Consider the following 16,399-nt stretch of genomic DNA (forward strand, 5'->3'; position numbering starts at 1 on the left):
ATGGAAACCAAAATAATGCAATCCATTCATCGATGATACAACAGCACCCAATATGGAGTTGGTGGAACTAATTTAATTCAAATTACCAATGCTACCAATCTGTGGATTATAGGACCGGAAGTTCGTCGCAAAAAAAATATTTAACTGCAGCTACAAGAGCAGGTTTGTGGTTTTCGGGCTAACGAATTCAGGAAGCTGATAGGTGCAAAAATGCATTATCAGTAACACATACCCAAAGGCGCACATGCAAAGGGTGTTATACATGCGCAAGGTATTAAATGTGCACATTATACTTCAGTGCGGCCTTATAGACATACACCATGAGTGTGGGTGTAACGGTTGTGCAGCGTTTAGCGCACTGGCCACGGCTAAATGTGGTGGCGAGTGATATCTGGAACAGTCCTGCGGGCGTTCCCCCCTCACCAGCCTGCTCTGACCAGCGTGGTTAAGTCTGGTCAAACAACCCCTCCGCATGGCTGACATGGTAAGGAGAGGCCTTCATCCATCAGTGGATTGACAAAGAGCTGTAAATTATTTTGTACACAAGGATACAAGGTTTCTAAACATGGGCTATAAGATACAGTATATGTGAATATGTACAGTAGGCTCCAAACAGGAAGTACCTGGGGCAGTCACCTCGGAGCCAAATGACTCCCCACTCGACCCTCAAACGCCTACAATTCATTTTTATGTTATACTTTCATTTATTTATCCAGAAAAGCCTCAGTGAGTGTCAAGACCCCTTATCAGGATGGTCCTGCCAATTATTAGCAGGTAAGTTTGCAGCATTGGGATGGTTTACCAACAACCAGTTAAATTGTATTGCCTTTTTTTAGCGATCAGAGGAGACTGGAGAACCCAGAGGGAATTCGTGCAGAACAGAGGGAGAACATACAAACCTCCACACAGAAAAGCCCTCGGGTTGGGAATCGAACCCAGGTATTTCTTGCTGCGAGTCACAAGTGTTAACTGCTGCAATGCCACTCCTGGCATCCCTAAATATAATTCCTCAATGCAAACGTCCACAGAAGCACAACCCTCAATGCACAGGCACTTACCCATGCTCACAGTGAATGGTGATGGGGGAGGGGCAGCATCGTCTGCTGTGTTCTTATCCCAGATGATCTCCAGAATGCCTGTCGTATAACACGCACACATAAACATGCATGCTTAGGGGGGAGAGGCAGGTAGGGGCAAATCTATGGAAAATATTGAAGACGGGTTTAGGACTTACAGCACCATTTGAAATAAGGACAGGATAAAACACTTTATTTTTTACTAAATTATGAAACTAAACAAATGTTTTTTATTTAGGACTCAATTGGGCCTTGCTACGGCTCACAGATAAGACTTGATTTAAATATTTCAAATATGATAGCAGATATCAAGAGTACTTCTATTGTTTCTTGAGTCAATGGCCAACGGTTTTGTTTGATCACGGAGGGCAGCAGCTGTGTATCAGCGAGACAAGGTGGTTCTACAAGAGATATCAACGCAACGCCATTGAACCTTTCAAGTTTGGTCGTGCGTGCTCTTTTGTAGTCTCTCCAACAATACAAAAACAAGTTTTACAAAGCACCGTAGCACAAAAACAAACAAACAAACCAACATCGTTGCAAACTAATATTTTAACACTTGTTTGGATTTAATCAGGACAGGGAGAATGATAACACTGGCTGACTATTGCTTCCTAGCTCTCTACCATACACAACAATATAAAAAGGACAGCATGTTAAACTGTTCCTCTCTTGAAAATAAACTCGACAGAGACCCCGTGTGTTTTGCAGCAAATGAGTTGTTAAATAGACTGTGACAGATTTAAAATTGCAAGCCCTTTAAAACTGTCATGGGACCTTGAGATCACGTCGCACAATCCGTCCACAGTGCACACAAACTGGAAAGCAACTTGGCTTATGTTTTGCATAAAAGCAAAGCACGTAGTGCTTCAGTTAAAATAAAGCAGGACTTTGACGGGTGGGGCAGTGGTCACCAAAATCTAGAGCTCACCACTCCACTCGCCAGCTTTCCCAATTCTCCCCACATTACCCAAATAACAAATTAAAGATACATTGTAGTCTCGTGCTGTTTTGAGAGACATTTAATTGAAAACCACATGAAAAGTGCCACTAATTTAAATAATTCACTCCAATCACTTGTCCGTCGGTGGTCAGTCACCTCCTGATCCACTCTACCATCGGTACGACCACAGATGCTGCTCCCATGAACTTCACTCATCGATTCCTCCACCCACGTTGAGGACTCGGGTCCACCGGCAGTTTCGTCTCATCCACACTGCATTCAGCCACCACACTACGGGCCACAACACCACACTCACTCACCCAGTGACTCAGCTGACCACTCACACACCACACTACGGGCCACAACACCACACTCACTCACCCAGTGACTCAGCTGACCACTCACACACCACACTAAGGGGCCACAACACCACACTCACTCACCCAGTGACTCAGCTGACCACTCACACACCACACTAAGGGGCCACAACACCACACTCACCCAGTGACTCAGCTGACCACTCACACACCACACTAAGGGGCCACAACACCACACTCACTCACCCAGTGACTCAGCTGACCACTCACACACCACACTACGGGGCCACAACACCACACTCACTCACCCAGTGACTCAGCTGACCACTCACACACCACACTAAGGGGCCACAACACCACACTCACTCACCCAGTGACTCAGCTGACCACTCACACACCACACTAAGGGGCCACAACACCACACTCACTCACCCAGTGACTCAGCTGACCACTCACACACCACACTAAGGGGCCACAATGCCACACTCTCTCACCCAGTGACTCAGTTGACCACTCACCACACTACGGGGCCACAACACCACACTCACTCACCCACTCACCACACTGCAGGTCAAAACACTTCTCTCTCCGCTTTTTCCCTCGCATCGATCCACTCTGGAACTGCCACCGTCTATTTCCCACTCTCTTATGACCCCGCTCAATTCGATAAATTAATTCACTATCTAATATAAATCTTGACTTAAAGCTTTCGTGACTGCAGGAATTCATATTCTTTGGGTCTTTCGGTAAAGTCACGTAGATAGGTTCAAAGAAAATAACAAAATAACAAAAAACTACAACGTTTCGATCGCAAAACAAGTGGCTGTCATCAGGAAAAGGCCATTGTTATTTTCTTTGAACCTATCTACGTGACTTTACCTAAAGACCCAAAGAATATCTAATATAACTTTAATTGTGCTGTTTGTTGCCGTCTGCTTGACATTTGGGCCTTTGAGCGTGTGCGCAAGCTACCGTGTGTATTTGTATATACAGTTTAATAATAACGGTCCACTCACCAGACAGCAGATTAAGCACGGTGGGAACTTGGTCGAGCAACATCCTCCTCAGCTCTTCCTTCCGCGCCACGCTGAGGTCTTCCCGCGGACATGCCAGCTCCTCTGACGTGGTTTTCAGCATCATGAGGCCAAGCGACACCATTTCTGGCTGCTGGATCAACTACGAAAACAAAAAGAGGGGCGAGTGAAACTTCATCGCCACCACTGCCATCACCAAGACACTGCTCACGGCAATTTCAGAACACGTGACGGTTTTGGAACAATAACCAAAAACCCAAGCGTGCACGGCACCTGCAAGATGTTGGAAAAGAAGTCGTGGTAGAACATTGGCCAGTCCTGCCGCCCGATATCCACGATCACCTTGGCCAGCTTGTTGCGGATGAAGGTGGGCATGCCTTTGTGCTGCGCAAGCAGCAACTTTGGCAGGGAGCTGCGTATTTCTATCTTTTCTTGCGACGGGATGCCCAACCAGAGCTTGTTAATGAGATTCTGGGACAGGAGAGAATAACAGAGCGGCATGACCCGTGGTGCATTGCTAACTGCAGCTGCATTCCTGTGGCGTGCTCCAACTCGTCAACTCGGGCAGCCGTGGCAAGGTGCGTCACGGTTATGACAAGCAAATTTAAGTGCCTATGTGAAGATTTTTGTCATCAATGTATAATAATATACAGTGGCATTACAATTGCTTATTGTTACGTCTACTCAAACCTTTGTATGGCAAACCATAGCTTAGGTGCAGATTTCTCAGTACTGTTTTCCAGCTATTTATTTCTTTAAGCCCACCAAAATGTTTGGAAAGTGACTTTGTGTATTTATTTTACCCCATTACTAATCGCTGATGCTGCACAGGCCACTTTGCTTCACCATAATAAAATATTAAATAAAGGCGAGGAGTGATGTCATTGCTCGTGTAAACAAAAACGCAATCAGGGAAAATGGAACCATCATCGCTTTAACGAACACACCTGTCACAGGATTAACAACGTGTGTGTGTGACATGCAGCAGTGGATGCACGCAGTTAAGTACAGTACCATGACGCTTTCATATTTTAATAGCCTGTTTTGCTGTAAGCGTGGCACTGTGATATGGAATAACAAATGCATTCAAATAAACGAATAACAGAACAAAATGTACAACTACCAATCAGGAGAAACTCAACTTGGTTCAAACTACAAATATGACGAAGTCATGCCCCTTCCTCCTGCTACTGTAATGATACGTATCAGTATACACGTGACCCGATTACAGAGATAAAATATTACTACCTAACCACGGAAATATTACAAAAATGTTTAGCCCCTCGTCTATCTACAGCTGGATGAAGTTCTCCTCGTGCCCTGATCATGGCGAGTGTTTGAACACGAGTTAGGGTGGGGGTAGGTGAAGTGGGGTGCCAAGGCCCGATTAAGATATCGCCCGCTCACCACCGATCTTAGCCATGGCTAGGAATCAAACTCAAGTCGCGGCTCCCCCCCCCTCCCTCCGTTAAAAAGCTCACTGTACTGGATTCTAGGCACACGTAACCTCATACCCGCAACGCTACATTTGAAAGCTATCCATCGATGTTTTTGTATTTTGTTTACCGACATGGGAATGCATTCAAAATCAGTTGGCTATTAAAACAACCCAACACAACAGGGCATCCAGAGCATGTTTGCCATGCGTGTACAAGTGCAACGCCCCGAGGTGTCGGGAATAGATGTGGCACAAGGCTTGCGGTTTTGACCGAGTGGCACAGCTGTTGTGCCCCCCCCAACTGTAAGTGAGCAGCGTGGCCCCATGGCTCACCTCAAACACGGTGAGACTGTACATCATGACGTACTCGTTCCGAGTGTTGGACAGGAAGTAGAAGCAGTGCCGCCATGCTCCGGTCTGTTGTGCAAAGTTATTGAGCAGCTCCTCTGGAGGAAAGAACGAGACCAGGGGGGTTGGTTTGGGCTTGCAGAAATATGCAGGAACAGACATTCTGTACACAGCGAGTGTGAACATACACGCGAATAGCAGTACTCCATACGGCGCTTGGGTAGGTTGTGACCGTCAAATTTCCACACGATGTTTTATAGTTTTTTTTTATACCCTAAAATATTATATGCTTATTTACTCAGGAAAGCCTCGACGAGTCTCAAGATTAATTATCAGGAGAGTCCTGCCAAGTTTTCGTAGAATGGGCCGATGTTACAACAGTGTGCGTAATCCAAATTGGGTAATCAGCAAGTCATTTTCTGGCCAACACTGTGTACACTGTATAGGGTTTTTTTTGCTATTGGAAGAAACCGAAGAACCCGGAAGAAACCCATGCAGAACAGGGGGGGGAACCATACAAATTATCACACAGAGGTGCCCGAGTCGATAATCGTACCCATGTCCTTTTTGCTACGAGGCACGACAAGCGTTACCGCTGTGCCACCTTGTCACCCGAAATAATTTTGAACCAGAAGTATGACTCCAAGCACACAACAAGGATATGCAACAAACAGGCGCATTAGTCGTGCACTGTTGACTCTGAACGGACACGAATGCCGAGCTGCAGTCAGTGCCGCTTCACGACCCCCAAGCCTCGCCATGCGCCGGTTGAGGCAAACGGGACCCCCGCAGTCGCACACCTCACAGTACACAGATACAAACCAATTTCAATATTACACACTCTGCAAAAAACCCTGTCAATACTTAATTGTATATTCCACACCGTCACTTTACCACGTTCACATTGTTCATTTCGAATACTATTTTTTTATCACTTGATTAAGTCCATTGAGAAATATAACTTATTAAAAATAATCTCAGCAATAGGAACCTTTGATTCTCAATTAGTTTTTAGTTTCACTCGCCCACGTACACTCAGCGAAGTACAGTGTATAAAAAAGAAAAGTTGTTTGGAACTGGGTTGGTAATTTCCCGTAGCAAAAAGCAACTTTTTGTTTATTCAATAAAAAAACACATTCCACAAAATGTAGGCACAGTCCACGAAACAAGCAGCATGACAAAGTATATTTTTATTGACATCTACGTTTAGCGTTCCACTGTTGCCGAGTTGCACTCTCTGGGTCACAATGGTGCCTCGGTGTCTGCCACAAGGCAGGCCGGACACCTGAGCACCATGCAAAATAACTTCCCTGAAGCGACATTCCGGTCATACTTGAAACAAACCCTCCCTCCTGCCCCCCGTGTTTATCGGAGTACAACTGACTTTTTCAGTTTGCAATGGTCACATGCACAGTTCAGAAAAAAACATTTAACATTACAGCAAAAGCAGACGTGACTAATGACCTTAAGTGGGTTAGTATCATGATGTAGAAGTGTTCTGGCCAAAATAATACATTCCATAACGTTTATTTCCTAAGTGTGTCCTTTACACGATGGGGAGCAGGGGTGTAGTGGTTTAACCACCAAGATGGAAGGAGTGAGTGAGAGGTCCTTGTATATCGGGACAAACCAGGTATGAGAACTCAACAACCACGCAAGTGGAAGTCAACCAGTGAGGTCTCAAGTAACTAGCTCTGTCAGCCACGGTAGTTGCGGCAAATGCTAAATGTATACCACAAATGGAAATGGGTAATGCAGAACAAGCTGCCAATTTTGATGGTTCTGATTGTGGAGCAATGTTCTGCGATTGACAAGTCATAAATTTGCATTTGACCATGCATATTTCTCAAAATAAAGATTTAAATCTGACATTATACAGATGGGCATCTCCCAGTGCCAGTACAAAATGTGAGTTTAATACAAAAACGAGGCTGGCTGCAATGCTGGCAACGTCTCGTGTTATTTACACCGAGACACCGAAATACCAATTTCCCATTCCCACATATACACAACAACTCAACCAAAACAATTCAGATTGTGTTCAATTAGGAAGTTCAACTTACAATATTACATTTCAGAACATGTGGAAAAAGGATATAACCCCTAAAAATGCTACTTCAGCACTTAAAGGTCAAAACTCGTGAAAATGCATTATATACTAAAAATGATACTGTCATGGGGAAAATTTTAGATTTTTTTATTCTAGCTTAGCATGGCCCTATACTGCACCAACGACTGTGGACAAAAGCATTTTAGCAGAAAGTTGCTCTGTTAAGGTCAACACCATGTTGTATGGGTCAGACTCTTCTGTGGGCCACTAAAACATGTGGGGAAAAAACATCCCTCCAAAACATAATGAACTCATGTTCATTGGCTCCTCTGAGTCTGCGATATGGTCTGCTTAGACTTAATTTCACTTTAAAAAGTAACGAAACGCAGACGTTTCCATAACACGCCAACAGCACTTTACTCTGCTGTAAACGTTTATCCCCCAGAAGCAAGTACTGTACTGCATTAAGTCATTAAAAACATACACGGTTTCAAAAGAATTGAATACACACTCTTAAAACATAAGTCCTGACCAGTTGCCTTCGTTTAAAGCCACAAACACACAAAAAATGTTTAAAAGTCGTCGTCTGTGCAATGGCCGATTCTGGTTGGCTTATCGATGAAGCCCATCTGACCCACAAGTTGGGTTTCTCAGCAGCTGCTACATCCTGATATTGGCAGTAACACTCCACCCCAAACCAAGTTGGCACCACCACAATCTTATTACGCGCGTTTACATTTAAAAATGAAGTTCAGCATAGCGTACGTGTATATTAGTGCAGCTGATTTTTCCAATACTACGTGATAAACGACACAACATAGGAGGAACATAGAGTAACTTTTATTTAAACCATAAGACAGCGCATAAAAATGTATGATTCTAATCACAGGGTAATCTTCAACATTATCAACATTTGAGTTCGTGAAGCCTCGACAGTATTGGTTAATATAGTTACTGGCAGACATATTAGTTTACTACATAATTGGATTCAACAACAAAACATTTGGAACACACGTATGTTCACGACATGACAGGCCAAGCACATGTAACCTTCAAAATGTTCGTAGGAAAAAAAATCCTTGGTATTGTTTACAGAATAATTCACAAAACAGTGTTCAGGAATTCATCTTCTTGGTTCTTTCGGTAGTCACGTAGAATGGAAATAATAAAAGAATAAAAATAAAACATAATAAAATAAAATAATATAATAAAATAACATAATAATATAATATAATAATATAATAATATTCAGGAAGTGAGTAGTTGTGTAGATTGCCATCAGCTGACCCCACACAGAATTGGAGGTGGACATTGTAATTATTGCAATTGAGTTTGCATCAAGCAAGATAACAGGAGGTGAGCTCTCACAGCCGTACTAGTACATTGCATGAACTCTGATTTGGGAACAAAAATTACACTGTTAGTTCACATGCCCAGAGATGTCAATCAATTCACAGCCTTGACTGATGAAGTTGTATCATGTGACGTGTTTTAATTTTCCTCCAATTGCATCCTGATTGTATAATTTGACATCACGTCATGCGGTGAAGTATCCATTTAAATCTCTGGCAGTGCTGCGCAACTTCCGTGTTCGAGAATGGCCCACGGAGGAAGCTGTCATCACAGGGCTACCTTCAAGCAATCTCCGTTCAACACTCGAAGGGGCAGCACTTTTTCACCCAATTACACCACTCAGTAAAATGGCCATCACACGACAGTCAAACCAGTTGAAACTTAGCCGAATTAGGCACAGAAACGAATTTAATGTTGACGGTTTTATTATGCAATCATTGGCGACCAGGCCGAGACCATCAACTTTCTGGCTTCGAACCCAGAATCTCGAGCGGAGCATTCTGACCTCTCAGCCGCGAAGTCACCTCAAGGGAGGGGATTTTTATTGTACAGTAGGTAAGAACCGCCGATCAATATTGACCCACGTGAATGTCTTTTTTAAGCAGACTATTCAAAAAATGTGTGTGAAAGCAACACAATGCACTGAATATGCCACTTGAAATAACACATACAGTTTGGTGGCATTTAAAAAAAAAACTAGTCGGCAGCAACTCAGCCATGTGCATCTCTTTTATCATAAACGTTTAATTATAAAAATGTTCTACCTTCTTAAATATCCCAGCGAACTGCTTTATAAACCTAGCATGCATCAATGCACGTAACTTACTTTCAGTCAAATCCAACGCGTTACTCAACAAGAGGGGTGGGAAGCGGGAAACGTTACACACACAATAACAAACATTTAACAGCTTTATTTAGATGCCACAATCCATGCAGAGTTGGGGTTTCGGGTGTTATATGCGCTCATATTGGAACCGCTGTGTTCTGCAAGCACCGCCCTGGGACGCATGCACTTTAAGTTGAGACAAACAAAAACGTGCAACAATGACTCACCTATCTCTCTTTTCCTTTCATTCGTGGTAGAATTGTGAAAAAATTCAGTCATGATGTTTTCCAGAGCCCGTAAGGACGACTCGTCGGACGCCTGAAAGAGAGACACGGTAATACACACGATGTCATGTATGCTTGCACTGACATTTGCAACACACGTGCGCAAGCACCAACACCAGCGAACATGAGAACAAGCAAAGGCCATTCAGCCTATAATACATACTCGTGTGACTGGATGATGCTGCTGGACCCACGCACAGCGTTTACTCACAGTCAGCAACCTGCCATTCACCGTGCACAAAGACACGAACGCATGCCTGCAATTCGGTCAGATTCAGTTAATGCCTAATATAAGCACAATGTTATTGCCTTAATCTGCGCTATAGCACCATATCTAGTGAGTCGAATAAGGTGTTATACTGCCTTGCAATCTGTATGTTGAGCTACATAGCCATTATTAGGTAATGTTTTCTGGCAACAGGTCGAGGGATCAGCACGTGTAATCTGCCCGTAAATAATTTCCTTCATTCAAAGCAGTTACGTAAATTATCCTTAGCCAAGCAGAATACGTAAAAGCTTGCAATCACTCGGACAAACAATTCGGTATAACTGAACGTTTCTACATGCGTACATGTGCGTGTACAGCCCTTTTGTGAGTTATTTGACAATACATGACCACGCTGCTTAGAGCGGGCTGGTCTCGTCAGTGCGCATAGACGTATGGAGCATAGTACAGGACAACAATGTGTTCGCCGCATTTCCCTTTGCTGTATGTTGAACTTCTTTCACACTGTACGTAGCCCACCGTGCTAATCGGATGTGCTGACAACATAGCCCCTACAGCTGCCTACAACAACGAACATACAGTATATGCAAAGCCGTCACCCACCAGGGAACTATCTGGGCTCAAACCTGCTTCACTTCCGAGATTGACAAAATCAGGCAAATTCTGGATAATTTGGTCATATGAAATAACACGTTAACAAAATAAATATTTAGCACATGAGTTTCATTACTGGAGCTAATACTTGTTTAAAACACTCATTCTAACGTAAAAGAGACAAACTGCTATACGTTGGATGAGAGCCTGACTGGTATGAACACGTAGGTTCCTACACTTAGTCACAGCTCGGATGAGGCTTGGCTCGTGTGAGCCGGCTCGAAGCGTGGTCCCAGGATTTCCGTGAGCCGAGCCTGGGCCAAGCCGTGAGCGAGCCGCTCAGGCGTCTTGAGAAGCAGGCGAGCAGCGTTAGAGGCCGAACCGTGACTAAGAATACGGCCCTGAAGGGATATCAGTAAAATTAGAGGTCCTGAAATAAGGGCCCTCATTAACGCATTCCTGGCAAATGCGTGCGGTGATTTTTCAACGTTATATGCAACAGCCTGTTACACACACTTCACTGAGAATGTGCAATATGCTTCATTGGATGTACATTATTACTTTAGTTTAAATGACGTTTCTAGTGATGCTACGACCCCATGAAATTTTCAACGTCGTCCAAAAAACTGCATCAGCAACAAAACCCAACCCCCATCCAACAGACAGCACCAAGTCTTTACACAAGCCCAGCCAGGAGGAATGGCACTGTCAGTGTTGCCCCAGGAGTACGAATTAACAAACACCTCCGATTAGCACGCATGGTTACGTACGGTGCGAAAGAAGTTCAACATACAAAACAATACACGGTTAAGGGCGCTCGCTATGCTCTCGACTTCATTAATGAAGTATCCGTGACTACTCTGCCACTGCCTCAAACACGAACCTGCTTCATGTTGCCGTTACTAAGCGTAGCAGATTTGCAAATTATGTACTTACGCCGTCGTTTTAAACGACGATTAACCACGATTACTGTAAATATATTTAGAGAAAATCACCGCTGGATTGCGATTCTTTTACAGGAGGGGGCTGAAGTGGAATGGTTGGCAAATTCCTTTCAAAGGAGTGTTTTCTCAGCTCCTCGTACTGTGTAGTATGTTCGTGCACTCCAGTATCTGTATACCGCTGCACGGAATGCGATGTAGTGTATGCATATAAAACACGGCCGTGTATAGTTTGTGTGCACTATGTGTATCCAATTTAGCATGTCATATAATGAGTCGATGGGTGTGTGTATACGTCGATGTATGTGTGTGTGTGTCCATGTGTGTGTAAGTCGATGTGTGTGTAAGTCGATGTGTGTGTAAGTCCATGTGTGTTAGTCCATGTGTGTGTAAGTCCATGTGTGTGTGTAAGTCCATGTGTGTGTGTGTGAGTCCATGTGTGTGTGTGTGAGTCCATGTGTTTGTGTGTGTGGGTCCATGTCTGTAAGTCGATGTGTTTGTGTGTGTGGGTCCATGTCTGAAAGTCGATGTGTGTGTGAGTCGATGTGTTTGTGTGTGTGAGTCCATGTCTGTAAGTCGGTGTGTGTGTGAGTCGATGTGTTTGTGTGTGAGTCCGTGTCTGTAAGTCGTTGTGTATGTGTGAGTCGATGTGTTTGTGTGTGTTGTACCATGTCTGTAAGTCGGTGTGTGTGTGAGTCGATGTGTTTGTGTGTGGGTCCATGTCTGTAAGTCGATGTGTGTCTTTCGCCCGGGCAACGGGCGAAAGACACTTCCCGCTAGTGTCATATAATGTAACGTGTATACGTAAAATGTAACATTAAAATGAGTGCTAACGTACACGATATAACGGTAGTGAGCCGTGGCTCGCAATCGTAAGGGTTGGGAGCTCAAATCCTGGTCGACTCAACCCATCATTCCTTCGGGGTCGATAAAATTCAAATATGTGGCCAAGTCAACAGTCCATGGACCTGTCCATAGACTCGCCCCCACCGCAATGCTCATTTGAGCAGGAAATCACTTAGACCTTGACCTGACACAGTATAACGCACGACAGTCCAAAGTAAATCAACAACACCACCACCACCACAGCAGCATCATCACACAAATTAGAGACACAGGAGAGGGGCGGACACAACTCGAGGCTGCCGAGGGGCTTGTAGGCCTCGCGGGCGAGCGGGCGGCACTCACCATTCTCAAGCGCCTTCCTCGCTCCCTCTACCGCCGCCTCCAGACCCCGCTGCTCATCCCTGCGCGACAAACACCTCGCGGGAAACCTTTTATTTCGCTTTAAGGGGAAATTAAAAGCGAGAGCTCAATCGGGGCGCCGTGAGGGGCTCAAGGGGGAAGGCGACGGGAGCAGGCAGCCTTAATGGAGGCGGCGGCCGCGCCTGCCGAGAGCACACGCAGCTGGGGCACCGCGATCACAGCGAAACCTTCAGCTTCGCGAGAGACTAAACTTGGCCGGATGTCGCCCCGAATCTCCCCCCCCCCTGCCCCGCAGTGCCGAGGCCGCTACAGAGGCAAGGCCGTTAGCCGCTGCTGCCGCTGTACCCGCGCCGTACGCTCCGAGGGGCGAGCGGGGACCACTCCCACAGCCAGGCTCCTCTCACGCTCGCACAGATGGGAGCGGCCAGGCCCCGGCGTACGCCGTGGCGTCACACAATACGCGGTGACGTCACACAATACGTGGTGGCGTCACGCCCGTGCGTGGCGACGCCAGCGAGTTAACGGAAGCGTGCGCGTTCTGACGTCACGCCCTTGCCGTCGGTGTCGGATAGCGGGGTGCGCGATGACGTCAGAGACAAATGCCCTAAAGCGGAGTTGCGGGGTGGATGACGCAATTAAAGAGAGGGGGGGTGACCTCAGGTGTTGACGTCATCATGTCGCGACTTCTGGACTGCGAGGGGGGTGCCCCATTGGCTGTGGGGGTTTCCCTCCTCCCTGTTGACTGCGTCCACCGTGAAGCCGCGTGACTCGTGTCCCATCCCATGCTCGCTTGTGAGGAGTTAAGCATCGGGCGATGGCCCTAGACAGTAGTTCATGACGAATGTGTTGAGTGTTTTTGTATATTCGTGCTCATGCACTCCTGCCAACTCGCTATAGCCAAACAATGCTGTTACAAAAACACACGCGCGCGAACTTGTCACAGCTGTCCCTATCTGTGTGGGAGGTGCCGTAATTTCACATTAACATAATTTCAGTCGCGGATTCGTCTATCCAGTTAGGCAGTTACAGCGCACTCCCGCCAGCAGGTCATTGCAGGGCTGCGCCTTCACTATCCCCACATAAGATGGCCGCCGTAGCTTCACGTGGGTGACGCGCGGGGGCTCATGGGGCCCACTTAGCGGGGGGCGGGGGTCGGGGGGGAGGAGGCCGCGCTTCCACTTGAAGATGGCGGCAGTGCACAAGGCGGCGAGCGTCGCGGTCAAGGCCGTGAAGCCCATCCTGTCCCGGGACGTGGACGAGGCCAAGCGCAGGGCCCGGGACCTTTACAGGGCGTGGTACAGGCAGGCGCCCGTCGCCGGTGAGTAACAGAGTGCGCTGCTGGGGCCAGCGATGGGAACGACCGGGCCCAGGTCTAAGGTCACCCTGGTCCATAATAAGCAGCTCTCTCTCACCTTGTCCCCGCGTCCCCCGTCTCGTTTATGAAGCAGCTCCTATACCTCGCCTCCCCGCGCCCCTTGTCCCTTTCAGTTCTCATGTCTCCTGCGCCTTTAAGCAAAACCCCCGTATTGTGTATGTCCGTGCCTCTCTTATGTCGGGATTCCCATATCTCATGTCTCTGTTATGGCAAGTGCCTCAATCCCCTGTTTGACGCATGCTTTTGAGGTTTTGCTTATAGCCACTCCGTGATGCATGATACAGGAGCAGCAGTGGCTGGGGTAAGTTGTCCGAGTGGACGGAGGCGCCTAAATAGCCCATGGGCCAGAGCTGAATTTGGTACAGTACCACTCGCTACTAGAGGCTGGCCAATGTTTAATGGTACCGGGTTTTATTTATAGACTAAATGTGATATCTCCACATTTGAAAGAGTTGCCACTTTAATTGAGAACGTACAAAATTGTTACCGTTAACATTTTGCCACATCAAGTGTTGCCAATAGGTGAGATGCGGCGTGGTTCCATGAATCATAAGTTGTAGGTGTCATGGCCTGCGGGTGTCATATCTGGAGGTATTAGGATGGCCACGGTGAATCTGGTGTCGAATTCTATTAATTTCTGGTTCCCGGCGGAATGTTTCGTGCGGTTGGGACTACGCGTAATTCCGCGTCCTCACATGTCCCCCGTGTAGTCCTCAGACTTGGGGCAAGTGTCGTTAGCAAGCAGCACCGATGGAGGCCAGCACGGCACACGAGGCGGTGAGTGGCCAGCTCCACGCCCGGTACTCAATTGAGGCGGAGTCGACTTTGGGGAGGTTTTGCGAACGTTTTCTGTACTCAGGCCCGTGGTGCGATGAGCCAATGTGGGTCTGACAATGCACTCAAATGGTATGCCACTGAGCGTATAGGATAATTTGTGGACATTAGCGGATAGCTCTCAGTATTAATGTTTGCTGCTCTAAACCTGCACATCTCAATTATTTCTTTGCAAATATTTTCATCCACAAATACACCCCAATTTTTTTATCGGATCATCAACAATGCAGAGACATCTTAATTGGTAAATTTCGAAAGCTGGAGCTTGGGCTATATATATATCTGGAGTTGAGAAATGCTGTATTTAAATTAAATGTTACGTACTAAATCTTACATTCATATTCCCCACAGTGCATTGTTTCCAGCTGGACATCACCACAAAGCAAGCAAGAGATAAAGTGCGCGAGATGTTCAACAAAAATGCACTCGTGTCCGACCCACGAGTCATTGACATGCTGGTCATCAAGGTATATGTTCACACCCCTCATTATACTGTTGAACTTATTTCGCACCATTAGAATAGGTGTAATTAGCGATGGGACAATCACTCTCCTTCATCTTGCCTAAAATAAAACCCTTGGTTAACCATTTTTTTCCAACGTGTGCAGTTGTATGAATGCTGAGGATGTTACTCGGCTTGTAATATTCAAACAAGATTGGTTGCACAGGTTAAAACCGGGACATGTTATCATTCTTAGTTTTTTCCCCAACCATTTGTATATGCAGGTAACACTTCGTTTGTCTGCTCTCCTTAAAAACACACATTGAACTTTAACTATTGAAATTGTTTTGCATGTTTCATGGATGTTCAGACCCGACCAGCAGCTCTCTGAATGCTGTGTTTGCGTTCCCCCCCCCCACACCTTAGGGAAAGATGGAGTTGGATGAGACCATCAATGTGTGGAAGCAGAGGACACACATTATGCGATACTTCAAAGAGTCTGAGAAACCTCGACCCACTGACTTTTTGTCCAAGTTCCTTGCGGGACACAACCCTTGACAGCAAGATGCCACCTTTAACGCAAGAGCTAAGAGACCCGTGCACAGTACGGGCCGTGGATATGATTTGAGAAGCAACATTAAACGTTATGTGATTAGCAAGGATGAGCCATCACGAATGTTACAAAGTGCTAATGTATCTGATATGGCCCATACATTCACAAGTTAATTTGTTCATGCAAGACATTCAGTATATGTTATAAGTCTGCCTGTAAGATATAAACACTGTACTTGTTATTTTTGAAATGAAGGTAAAAACACTAGTTTTTTTCCTGAAATAAGCAATACATTATAAATTTAAATTGGTGTTTCTAGGCTGGTAATAAAAAAATACTACACCAACATGCAACATTTTTACTATTTACTCGTTCTAAACTTCAGTTTGAATATCTTGAGCACTTTGTGATAACTGTTATGACTAACACTTGTTACCTGTTAATAGCATGCCATACACTGGGTTAATGTATGTTGCAAAACCTTCCTGCATTGTATCGTTGTGGATATAATGCTAAGCATCAATAAAACTCTGAAAATAATTTATTTTTTTATTGCAGT

At 45.6% G+C, this 16,399-nt stretch overlaps 2 protein-coding genes across 2 annotated transcripts in view; one reads left to right on the top strand and one right to left on the bottom strand.

Annotated features, from left to right (window-relative positions):
* XPO6 (exportin 6) overlaps positions 1-13,056 on the bottom strand; it is a 32,414-nt gene extending 19,358 nt beyond the window's left edge. The window contains exons 1-6 of the mRNA XM_078867291.1: positions 12,619-13,056; positions 9,613-9,703; positions 5,142-5,254; positions 3,644-3,841; positions 3,353-3,512; positions 1,059-1,136 (exon numbers count right to left, since the gene is read on the bottom strand). Coding sequence (XP_078723417.1) covers positions 1,059-1,136; positions 3,353-3,512; positions 3,644-3,841; positions 5,142-5,254; positions 9,613-9,703; positions 12,619-12,621 — 643 coding nt within the window. The 5' untranslated portion in view covers positions 12,622-13,056. The remainder of the gene's footprint in view (positions 1-1,058; positions 1,137-3,352; positions 3,513-3,643; positions 3,842-5,141; positions 5,255-9,612; positions 9,704-12,618) is intronic.
* A 741-nt stretch (positions 13,057-13,797) lies between these two features.
* On the top strand, positions 13,798-16,378 carry NDUFA6 (NADH:ubiquinone oxidoreductase subunit A6). Its single transcript, XM_078867292.1, has 3 exons — positions 13,798-13,954; positions 15,197-15,312; positions 15,714-16,378. Exons 1-3 carry the CDS (start codon positions 13,822-13,824, stop codon positions 15,843-15,845), a joined length of 381 nt encoding a protein of 126 aa, XP_078723418.1. The 5' UTR covers positions 13,798-13,821; the 3' UTR covers positions 15,846-16,378.
* Positions 16,379-16,399: the final 21 nt, after the last annotated feature.

The sequence above is a fragment of the Lampetra fluviatilis genome, chromosome 23 (assembly GCF_964198595.1).
Source record: "Lampetra fluviatilis chromosome 23, kcLamFluv1.1, whole genome shotgun sequence".
In the NCBI taxonomy this organism is placed as follows: Eukaryota; Metazoa; Chordata; class Hyperoartia; order Petromyzontiformes; family Petromyzontidae; genus Lampetra; species Lampetra fluviatilis.